Raw genomic sequence first — 12,567 nt, 5'->3', positions numbered from 1 at the left:
CTCTTAACCGCTGAGCCATCTCTCCAGCCCAGATTCTTACTTTTTAATCAACCCTTCTGTTGAGTGCTTAGACTCCTTTCAGTTTCTTACAATTTTTTTTTAAAGCCAACCCAAGGGGTTAGAGACATAGCTCCCTTGAATGTACGAGGCCTGGGTTCAGTAGTGAAAAACAGGGAACAGAAACCATTCCATCAAGATCTGAACTGAAGCAGCCCCAGGGAACCCTCCCATGCCACAGGTCTACACCAAACGTGAACTGGTTCTCAGCGGTCTGAGACAGCCTTTCTCATGGTATCACCATGCTGTCTTGCATGCCACTGTCTGCTTGGTCATTTTAACTTTCCTAAAGTTTCACAAAAAATCAGAACTGTGTTCTCATTCATTTTTTTTATTATAAATAGTCTATTACATAACATTTTTCTCTATAAATACAGCACCAAAGCAAAACCATATGTATGTAGCAACTTAAAAATAGGCTAGACCGGGGCCAGCAAGACGGCTCAGCAGGGTAAGGTGAAGCCTGGCGGTTTGAATCTGAGCTCCAGAACCCACACGGTAGAAGCTGACTCTTACAAGTTGTCCTCTGACTCCCATATCACATGGTGGTTGCGTGGGCATACACATGTTCATACATGTATGTATGTACACAAATAAATAAATGTACTCAAAAATTTAAATTACTTACCTTTACTTCACTAGTATAGGAAAGCAGGTACCTGCGCCATCTTTGTTCATAGCAACAGGCTGTCTGGTCTCACTAAGGAAAGTTTCATCAACTTACAAAAATTATTACAAGGACTGAACTCAGGTTCTCAGACTTAAAGACAAGAGTTCTGATCCACTGAGCCAACTCAACAGACCATATCCACTTCTTTTTAAAAGTATAAAGTTCATGCAGAAATCTCAATTCTCTATAACTTCAACATTTGGGAAACTGAGACAGAAGGCCTTAAAGGCCTTGTCTCCAAAAATAAAGAAACAAAAAAAAAAAAAAAACCAGAACAGAATTAGGCTCAAAACAGATCAATCTAGTTTGTTTCTTAGAGTTGTAAATGATAAAGGAATTGTAAGGGAAATTGTGTAGTATTTTCAGAGGACCCAAGCATGGCTTTTGACTGCTTTGATTGAGGGTCTCACTGCCTAGTCTAATCTTCAAGAAAATAATAAGAGAATATTGTACTATTTGACTAAAAGTCAAAAGCATGAATATTCTTTATTCTCATCTAAGGATATTATATATTTTCAGACTATTACACACAGAAACACAAAAAAGTATAAACCTACCTGTCATCCAAAACAGTAATAATTTCCCCATGTTTAAAGGTGAGTTCATTGTCTTCAACAGCTTCAAAGTCGTATAAGGCTCTGACTCTCCGTGCAGCCTTATTATTTAACTGACTCTCTGCAGGTGGGTGTAAAGCCTTTGTCTCCGTGTACTGCTGCTTCTGCTCTTGCAACGATAACTCAATAGCTAGTTGGAAAAATTAAAATGTAAAGATATCAGAATTAATTTTAACATCTAAAAGCTTTTTAAAAATACTAGATAACAATATTATACTTAAGAATAAGTCAAGCGTGTGTTTCCTTTTTCTCCCCGAGACAGGGTCTCATGTAGCCTTGAGCTCCCTGAGTAGCTGAGATAACCTTTAACTCCTGATCTCACCTCCACCTCTCACGCTGTTGGGACTTGAGGCGTATGCCAGTACGCCTGTCCAAATACTAACTGGTTAAATTCATGAGGGGACAGGGACACATGACATTTTTTAAAATAACATTTGTGCTCATCCCTTATTATCATCACAGTCTGTAATATACAGCAATTATTTTTATAGCAAACAGATTGTGACATTATAATATGGGTAGCTTTCCATATAGGACACCATGAACATATTTCTGTGCCTGAGTCATAACTCTGGCATTAGGAAAAGGTGAAATGTAATCTTCCCAAAGGTAGAACATGAAATATATATTACTAAAAAAATTAAATGAATCAGGTTCATCTTATATCATGTCTTTGCTTTTCCTGACTCTTAAGACCCTACAGCTTTTAGATCTGAGGTAGAAGCCTACACATTATTTCTTCTAATTTTTCTTTCAATAAAGCCTCCTAGAGAGACTCTTTTCACCAAATGACGCTTGGTGGCTTACCTTTAGCTATGTCCTCATCTTCTTTGTTTTTATTCACTGATGTCCCGTTTTTGGCAGCAGCTGAGACAGTCTGGAAGCATATGAGTAAAATGAGCACAGCCATTCTTTCAGAGGAAGCACAAGCTGTGTAATTACATGTAGATGCTAATTAAAAGTACTGGTAACTCAACTCCATTTAAAGTGAGGTTCCTCACAAGCAGTTAAGTAGCTGTTCTGAAATACTAGCACTAAACATCAGTTTTTCAAGAAAACATAAACACATAAAAGGCACACACTGACTAATACTTTGATAAATCTAAGAATCTGACATAGAACTTGGAGAAAGTACTGAAATTATTATAGAATGAACTGAACCTCAGTCTCGACAGTTTAAGGTCTTTTATTCAGGAGAGGCACTCAGAAGCTACTGGCTCAGAGCTTGGACAGAAAGTCATCTCCTGAAGTACACCTCAAGTCCTCCGCTGCCCACTACAGCCTAAGAGGAGCAGCCTTTCGGACTCACAAAAGATCCTCCTGAGTTTGATGGCCCTAGGACACGTGTCCAGGACTCTGAGCCACCAACAGTTCTTTTTTTTTTTTTTTTTTTTTTGGTTTTTCGAGACAGGGTTTCTCTGTGTAGCCCTGGCTACCCTGGAAGTCACTCTGTAGACCAGGCTGGCCCCGAACTCAGAAATCCACCTGCCTCTGCCTCCCAAATGCTGGGATTAAAGGCGTGCGCCACCACTGCCCGGCCCAACAGTTCCTTAATACCCATTTCTGAGAATGGTGAACAGAAGGGCAGATTGGCTGCTCTTTATTACTTACTAGACCACGCACCCTCCTTCCCCACATACTAAAGCTAGCCTCAAGTCTCCAAATGAGTCTCTGGTCTTACACGCCTAACAGCACATTGGTTTCTTACCTCTGGCAAATTGACTTTTCATCAGGAAATCCTCAGCTCCATGACTCTTTCACATCAGCCCTTTCCCACCAGCTCATCATTCCACTCTCATAATACAAGACACTCAAGTCTCAATGTGCTTCCTCTCTACATCCTCACCATCGCAATCTGGGGTCCTTTCTGCTTCCTGGTACTAGGACGGACAGCATCTAATCTTCACCCATCAGCCCTTATCACTGACAATTTAAATTAGCAATTCGTTTCCTATATATGACCATCTTTCAAATTTATAATTTTTTTAAAAAATTTTTCACTTATTTCAGAGGGAGTAGGGGGACACCTAACAATGTGCGTGAGATCAGAAGACTTTTTGAGCTGGTTCTCGTCTTCCATTTTGAGGTCCTGGAACTGACCTCAGGTCATACCAGAGCTGTATGGCAAGTTCGTTTACCCACTGGACCGTCTCAGCAGCCCCTTATCATTAATTGCTTAAACACAAGGCTGACTTGAACATCCTATGCTTTTCACATGACTCCAGACTTTTGAGTAGCATTCGATACATTATTTATATCTGGTTCAGTTTTTAAGTTTCTGGTATTTAGAAGAAAAGTACCAAACAATTAGATGTCTCTACTAAACAGAATCTATGTAAGTACCACACTAGACGATCAGGGGATGCAGATGGGAAACGATAAGACATTCCTTGCTGAGAGCAAGATGGCTGCTCGCTCTGCATGTGCTTACCTGCTGCCAAGCCTGATGACCTCAGTGACATCCTCAGGACCCACAGAGTAGTAGGGAACCAACTTCCACAAGTTGTCCTCTGACCACCTCTCTCTTATTTTGACACATGGGTACACACACACACACACACACACACACGCAGGAGCACACATAAATAAAGCCCACATCCCTTGCTAGCTTTTGTAAATACCTTCAGACAGTAGAGGGAAAACCTGGTCTGAATAAATCTCTCACCTTGGAACCTACTGAAGGAAAAGTAACTCCTTCTTCTTTCATAGACTTAATAGTTGCAGATATCAGACTAAATTGAGGGTCCTTCTGGAATTCTTCTGACCATTCCACCATTAGAGATTTTAGTTTTTCACATACTTTAGGATGAGCCTTTTAAGGAAGTGGTAAAGAAAAAGGAACAAAACAAACAAACAAAAAATCCTGAGTTAAAGTAAATAAAAGTGCATGGTGCTAAGTCTGACATCCCAACTTTGACCCCAGAACCATACAGTCAAGAGAGAGGTGACTCCCCACAAGCTGACCTCTAACCGCCACACATGCACGGTGGCATGTGCATATGTGCACATGCACATACATATACTCACAAGATAAATGAAAACAATTTAAATGTATTGACAGAGAATCACCACCAAAATCCTCTCAAGAATTAACAGAGACACAGGGCAGGCATCTCCAGACTAGCCCAGTAACTGACAGATGCTTAGCTTATTCACATTGTCAGGTACAGCTGCTTCATGGAGAAAAAAAAAAAAAAATCACCCCTCCAGAATACTTTATGTTCAAATGGCTAGAAATATTTTATATCATTGGCTATTTGCTCTGTTTTCTTAATACTCTCATCATGAGATGAGGATTTTTTTGCACTAACTTGAACAGCAGCATGAGAATGTTGCTTCAGAGTTTGTGTCTCAAGGAAAACATAAGAGGCCTCCCTCCACTCTGCTATAATATAAAGACATCTAGACACCAACTCTAGTGGGAGTCAAAACAGAACAACATCAATGTCTGGAGTCAAGACTCAGACACCTAGAGCTGAATCTCAGTCACAGACACCCAGATACCCATATCCACTATGCCACTCTCTAGCTGTGTGACCTTGGCAAAGCCAAGCTGCAAGAGTGGTTGTTAAAAATAAACAAGGCAGTCTACATAAAATGGTCAAAGCAGTCACCAGACCTCAACCAAGATGAGTTCTTACCAATAATACATATACATACAATTATACACACACACACACACACACACACACACATATATATATATATGCACACACACACACACACACACGTTCACACAAAGATACCAAGAAGAAAGAACCAGGGTGCTATAACTATCAAAAATCAAGGACAAGAAGTTTTAACTTATTTAAAAGTTGCATTGGTAATGCAACTTTATTATACATAATTAAATTAATGCACAGTACATGTATTTTGCAATGACCTAAATTTCTTTTCAGTTTAGAATTTACCTTATTTTTTATCACAGCACGTACTTCCGTTGCAAAATCACGGGAACATATTTCTAAATGAAATATCTTTCCACAGTTTGCCACACAAGCTCCAAGAAGCTAGCAATTAAGATAAAAACAAATATATAAACATCAAAATGGTCTCTGGCTTAAGTTGCTGAATGAATGCATTTTTAACAGGGTCAGCTGACAAGACATTTACTCACAGTTAACGCCTGCAGAGCAACATGAGGGACCTTATGGTTTACCCTTTTCATTATGGCTTTTAGGCAATCTTTCGCTCTAAAAAAAAATGGGAGAAAGTTAAGAATTTTGTAACAGTTTCCATTCAAATGTTAAAAATATAATGTATTTCCTAACTAAAAGCTTTAAAAATAAAATTCTGCAAACATCTTTGTTAAGTAAGTCTGTGTGGTTTTTCACAGATGTTCTAAAACTGCATATTCTAATATCAAGAGAGAAATCACTTTACCAAAAACCTAGTCAACATAAAGAATTATACTGTACAAATATTTTTTCTCCAGACAGACTGACCTTTCCATCAGCTAAGCCTTATCCTGAAAAGAGCTAGCACAACACACAATCGTAAAAGGCTCACCGATACCATGCTGTGCTCTGAAAGCAGGGTGCAGCACACGGCATGCCCAACAGCTGGGTCCTACCAAAAGCATTCATTGTTTACTTTCCCTCTTTATTATATTAACTATTGTGTCTAGAACGGCTCTCATAAAAGTCTACATCACAGAGAAATTCCTTCAATAACCAATGTATTTATTCATGGTTAGCATGCATTCCTGCTATAAAAGCCTTTAGTTATCTGTCTAAACACAGATCATATTTTTTGGGAGTGGGGTGGGGAATTGGGGATTCAAGACACGGTTTCTTTGTACAGCTCTAGCTGTCCTGGAACTCAGAGATCCACCTGCCTCTGTCTCTTGAGTGCTGGGATTAAAGGCATGTGCCACCTCCACCGGACAGATCCGATTTTCACTGAACACTGCCTTTGTTTCTCAGGACAAGATCAATATAAAACCTAGCCTACCGGATCTCTCTACTTCTATCTCCTGAACCAAACAGCTAATTAAATAAGTGTCACATAGCAGATTTAAAGAAATGCTTCCATAAAAATCTACATGTCAATGCCCTGTCACATGGAGTCACGGGCTAAGCAGGCTCCTTACCCATTGGGAGTGCTTCCAACCCTGTCACAGATGTCCATGATCAGACTCCAGTCTTCTGTGGTGTTGTACTCATTTGTGGCTTTTTCTGTAAGATATATGAACATACATAAAACTTACAACACATCTTTAAAAAGCATTAAGATAGCGACCCAGGCCAACAATTAAGAATCTACCTTTCCTCTAGATAAAGACAGAGAACTCAGGACGAGTTTCAGAAAAGAGTACACCTCTACTAGCTTCAAGTTTATCTTTATGTACTTTCAAGGTCTGGCTTTTCTGTTTGGGTGGTTTGGGTTTTAAGGCAGGGTCTCTCACTCTGTAACACAGGCTGGCCTGGAACTCACGTAAGGCCTCACCCTGCTGGTCTGGAGAGATGGACTGGTGACTAAGAGCACCGACGGCTCTTGCACAGGACCTGGGTTCAATTCCCAGCACCCACATAGTGGTTCACAACTGTTTGTAACCCCAGTCCTAGCATGCACATGACATATGGACATACATGCAAGCCAAATGCTTATACACATAAAATAAATAAATCTAAGCAAAAAAAAATTATATAATTTTTTTAAAAAAAAGCCTTACCCTGCCAAGAGTTGGGATTATAAACATGAGCTGCCAAGGCCAACTTAAATTCAGTTTTAAACTGTATCTTATAATAACATGAACTAAATGTTCTCAGATATACCAATAAAATACCTTCTAAAATTAATGATCACAACTGCAACCAATCCTAATCTGTAACAGAGTTTTTAAAATGTATCATCATTCAAAGAAACCTGTATTATGGTTTTTTTATTTTACATTTATCAGAGTGCATGCATGTATGCACACCCATGTGCGTGCAAGCATGTGTGCCACTGCTCACGTGTGGAGGAGGGGGTCATTATCTCCTACCATGTGAGTCCCTTGAACTCAGCTTGTCAGGTCTTACTCACTGACCCCTCTTGATGCATGAAACTGCTCAATGAAACATTATTTCCAACAGCAAGGGGGAAACTGATGAGTAAAATACTAAATATAGAAAACTTACAGTGGCAAATACGAAAATGACACATACAAACTAAGGTACAAACAAAGCACAGGACTCTCCTGACCTGTTGTTTTATTAGGACCTAGAATGCTGAGTCAAAAGAAGGCTAAGAACTAAAGGACTTGACATAGTTGCATAAAGATTTTAAGGTATCTTTATAGAAATGTAACTCACATTCTAATACAGTGCATGCATCTGACAATGAATAGTATAGCTAGTATAACTATAGGCTTATGTAACTATCACCACTAATTTTTACAGCATTTCATTTTCTCCAAGGAAATCTGTCCTGGGGGCTAGAGGGATGGCTCAACTCCTGGCACCCACATGACAGCTCCCAGTTGTTTTCAACTTCAATTCCAGGGAATCCATTGCCTTTGTCTGGCCTCTACTGGCACCAGGAACACAAGTAGTGCACAGACACAGCAGGTAAACGCTCATATACACACACACATTTTTTTAAGTCTTTAAAAATAAACAAAAACCCCGAAGAAATGTGCACTCTTGAGCAGACACGGCCATCTCTTCCCATGTCAAGTTCCTATCTACACAGTTATCTAGTCTGTCTTTTCACAAGTACAATCCTAAAACAGAGTTTCTGTGGCTTGCGTGCCGTTCAATATGATGCTTTCAAGTTTATCTATGTCATAGGTGAACTGACATTCTGTTGTACAGATATACCCGTTTTACTCACATCACCAGTTTATCGAATTTGCTTTTTTTGGCTAACAGAAATAATGAATTTTTGCTATTAACATTCATATATGAGTCTTAGGTTGATGTATTTTTCGTTCCTCTCTGACATATGTCTAACAAATCCCCTGGGTCATATAGCAACTTTAACTTTTTCAAAATAGGTATAGAAGTGTATACTTCCATGGTTATTAATACATGAGGGCTTTTTGTTTTGTTTTTTGAGACATTTTTGAGACAGTTCTCTTTACATAGTCTAGGTTGATCTCAAACTCACTAGCTGGTCCCAAACTTACAATGTGTAATTTTGTGTGTGTCCTGCTTCAGTCTCCTCCCCCTACCTACCCCCCACAAAAAAGGCAAAAACAGAAACAAAAATTAGAACACCATTAGGGATATAATACAGACAGCATTTCCCCATTCTGGGGCCCTATCTTAAATCAGTATTTATGTGTGTGCATATTTACAAGAGAGTGGGCAGGCAAAGGGGAGAGAAAAGAGGAAGTGCAACAGATACCACACATGGAGTCCCTGTAACAGACAGTGAGGAAAGGCTAGAAACCAGGCATCTGATTCATGCCTGGAATCCCAGCCCTTGAGAGGTTGAGGCTGAAGGGTAAAAGCCCAGATCATCTTGGGCTACAGAGTGAGCTCCATGCCATCTGGGTATTACTCATTTCATGTCTCATATAAAACAAGCATTACAATTAAGAGGATTAAGATTTTTCCAGGATAGTAGCACAAGTAACTCCAACACTCTGGAGGCTGAGGCAGGAACATGATGAAGTCTAGGTCAGCCTAGACTACATAGTGAAATCCTATCTCAAAAAGATGAGTAGGACTTCGTACATTGGCCATTCTGCTGCTGTTTCAGAGAATAATTCTTATTCACTATCTCTTCTCCCATCTCTTCCCTCAGCTCCCACTATTACGGCAGGACTGTCACTACTGCTGTGTGTAGCACATCAAACAGTACCTAAGGCCCTTGGTAAGTGTCACTGCCATTCCATGAATGAATGAACAGTGTGTTGGATGTACTTCTATAACCTATGATGCTCCTGCAATGGCTGCAACGTGCTGCAGTGTGGCCCTGGTGAAATCTTAGGTGAGCCTGGGTCTTACTGCTTGAGCACTTAAGATGGAGCTTCAACTGCAATACCGTGTGGCAACAAGAGGCAACGGGCAGAGTGCAGGGGCATCTGTGGCTCCAGCAACCTTTGTGGACTCATGTAGGAGGCAAAGCCTTGGAGGACTGCAAAGCACTTCTCCTATACGTAGCTTTATCCTCTGCGACCAAAGAATAAAGCACAATTATTATGATGGCTTTGTGTTTATCCTTCCTCAGCCTGTGACTTGTCTCTGCTATGATAGAACCTACCACTTTTCCTTTTTATAATATATCATGCCATAAAGTGTGAATTACTTGAAAATTAAATATGCAGCCATAGTCTCTTTTGTATGTATATCACTTCTTTCTTACATGTAAGCCTAAAGACGTGTATATGTACATTCATATGTGTATCTGACCCTTGTTTAGTATACAGTATAAGCCAGGAACAGAAAAATATTTTCACGAAACTTATTAGGCAGCACCAACATTTAAAACATTTAAAAATCTGCCCTGAGGCTAGAGAGATGGCTAAGTGATTAAGAGCACTTACTGTTCTTCAAAGGACCTGGGTTTGATTCCTAGCACCCACATACCGCACATACTGTGACACACCCACAACCATCTATAACCCATTTCAGGGGATCCAACAGGCTTACACGGTACACGTATGTGCATGTGAACACAATATTCATACACACAAGGTAAATAAATAAAAACTTCAGCAAAGAAATCTGTCCTTTCTCTGGACCAGGCATGGTGGCTCACACCTTTAATCCCAGGACTCTGGAGGCAGAGGCAGGAGGATATCTGAGCTCAAGGCCAACCTATTCTAAGCCAGCACAATACAGAGAAACCAGTTTCAAAAAAAACCAAGCAACAACAAAAGGATCTGTCCTTTGCCACTAATCTGAAAGGTCAGCACCATCATGAGCAACCTTGCTGACTTCCCCCTGTCCAACACACACAAACACTGCCCCATCAACCAGTCTATCTATCAGGTCTAACCTTGAAGGTCTAACTACTTCCGCTAGAACACAACTTTTCATGGTTAGTTTTTTCAGTTTCGGTTATGTAATACAAATAGGTACAGAGCCAATTCTGGTAATACCAAAAGCCTACCAATAATATAAAAATACAGAAAGAAAATATTCTTTACTTGATTTGAGTCCCACAGAAAATGGACATGTTCTGATTTAAATATTCTACCAAACCTACTTTACTCTGTATAAATATAGGGCTCACAATTATTCTCTTAAAAATGTATAAAAATGTGAAGGCTTTATAATGGCCTGCCAAAATGGACTTCATTTTTCAAGTGAACTAAGTAACAGTTAAATTATGTACTTAGGAATATTTTAAATTCCTGGAAAAGTTTAAATATTATAATTAAGATCTTTCTTTTATAGCATGTCACTCTGCCCAGTACTGGAACTGCATCTCACAGTTACCCAGTGTCAAACGCATAGAGGCGGGAGAGCTCAAAGAGCCCGCCTGGGGCCTGACTGTGAAACTTCCAAAGTTTGGTGGGTGTAAGTCATAACACTTCATCACCAGGCTTTGATTACTGTATATAGAGAACCTCAAATACACCATGAAACAGTTCAGAAAGTCTCTAACAATATCCTTACAATCACTCCTTCAGTACCTACAAGGAACAAAAAGTCTCCTCTACATGGTCCATTATGTTCACTGCACGGCTTTGAAAAGCATCCAAGTCTACCCATAAAACTTTCAATACAGCAGGCTGTATCAGTAATAGAACTCGAACTGTATAAAACCAGAGCTTCACCAAGAAATCATTAAAGCTCCTCCTCCTGTTTGCAAATAAGAACTTGTGACTAGTCTTTGGCTTCCATGCAGGACGAAGTATCTGGCATCAATTTGCGATTCTTCCAAAGCCAGCTGTAAGAAAGACAGGATGTATAAGACAACTGCTGTGGGAGTGAGGGGCAGGCTGGGCAGTTCTGGGGTCTCTGAAGGCAGGGAAATGTAGAGGAAGCCTCACACTTTCTACATGCTAGGCCAAGACTAGCCCAAGTGGAAAAGTCAAGAGACAAGGCACCAAAGAAAAGGCTTCTGAGCACAGGTCCTCAGGGAGGGCTCAGTGGGACATAGGTAAGGTGATGGTCCATGAACCGTCCATGAAATTCAGTAGAGATCTAGTAAAGGTTTTACTGTACTGGGAGTTGTCCTGCTTTTAAAACTGAAAGCGGTGTTGGTATGTTGAAGCCCTACACCTAGGATGGCAGGATCTGGAGATGTGGTCACTAACACAGTTAACTGAAGTCATAAGGATGGAGACCTGTCCTTTTATGGAGTCACTCCAGAGCTAGAAAGTAGGTGTCGCCCAAAGATAGCTCTCACCAGACACAAACTCTACTGGCACTCTGATCTTGGACTTCTAGTGCCCAGAACTGAGAAAATAATTTCTGCTATGTAAGCCACCCAGACTACAACGTTTTGTTATGGCAGCCTACACAGATTAACAAAAAGTGAAGAGAACATTTCATTCATTCAGCTGGAAGCCCCCAAAGGCCACATCTTAAAACAGTCCTTTAGAATATAAATTTCAAAATCAAAATTATGGTCAAGCTAACAGGACTTTCAAGATCATCCATTAATATAGCTGCTCGAGAGAACAAAGAGTAAACATAACATCTAGCATAATATTAAAAAGTACCCCATCCATGATGATTACTCCACAGATGCAGCGTAAGTCAGTACAAGGAGATGGCAGCATGATTCAAAGAAGTAGCTGTTACATGCACTTCTAAGAACGGAAAGCGAAGGTGACCACAATAAAAGAATAGAGCAGGTTTGGCAGAAGCCAGGGACTATAACAGTGGAATTTCTTAACTAAAAAGTTAAGTGTATCAACTGGAAAACTCAAAGGGGCTTAGGAATACAGCTCAGTGGTAGAGCATTTGCCCAGCACATGTGAGGCCCTAATGTCAAATACAAAAGCAATACAAACAAACAAACAAACAAACAACAAAGTCCTCAGACTTAAAAAGCAGATTTAGTAATGCAAATATAGGTTTAAGAAATATGAATGGGAGTTATAATGTTCTTTAAACAAGCAAATAATCAGAACCTCAACTGTATTAGGCTTTAAAGCTTACCGTAGAACAGTCACACAGAAAATGAACAATTTAAAATACTACAGGCAAAGACAGGTAGACAAACACATGTGAGTTCAAGGACAGCCTAGTCTACACAGTAACTTCAGAGTAACTTCAGGCCATCTAGAACTACATAATGAGTATCTGTCTCAAAAGCAAAAAACAAATTGCGGGGGGG

General features: G+C 39.9%; 1 protein-coding gene across 1 annotated transcript in view; it reads right to left on the bottom strand.

Annotated features, from left to right (window-relative positions):
• Stam2 (signal transducing adaptor molecule 2) overlaps positions 1-12,567 on the bottom strand; it is a 48,174-nt gene that overhangs the window by 20,434 nt on the left and 15,173 nt on the right. Inside the window, exons 2-7 of the mRNA XM_028769167.1 lie at positions 6,434-6,518; positions 5,459-5,534; positions 5,253-5,351; positions 4,007-4,153; positions 2,149-2,218; positions 1,285-1,471 (exon numbers count right to left, since the gene is read on the bottom strand). Of these exons, the coding sequence (XP_028625000.1) occupies positions 1,285-1,471; positions 2,149-2,218; positions 4,007-4,153; positions 5,253-5,351; positions 5,459-5,534; positions 6,434-6,518 (664 nt within the window). The remainder of the gene's footprint in view (positions 1-1,284; positions 1,472-2,148; positions 2,219-4,006; positions 4,154-5,252; positions 5,352-5,458; positions 5,535-6,433; positions 6,519-12,567) is intronic.

This window comes from Grammomys surdaster, unplaced genomic scaffold (assembly GCF_004785775.1).
Source record: "Grammomys surdaster isolate TR1022 unplaced genomic scaffold, NIH_TR_1.0 191, whole genome shotgun sequence".
Classification (NCBI taxonomy): Eukaryota; Metazoa; Chordata; class Mammalia; order Rodentia; family Muridae; genus Grammomys; species Grammomys surdaster.
Note: the sequence above shows the minus strand (reverse complement) of the source record. Positions and strands in the feature narration are given on the sequence as shown.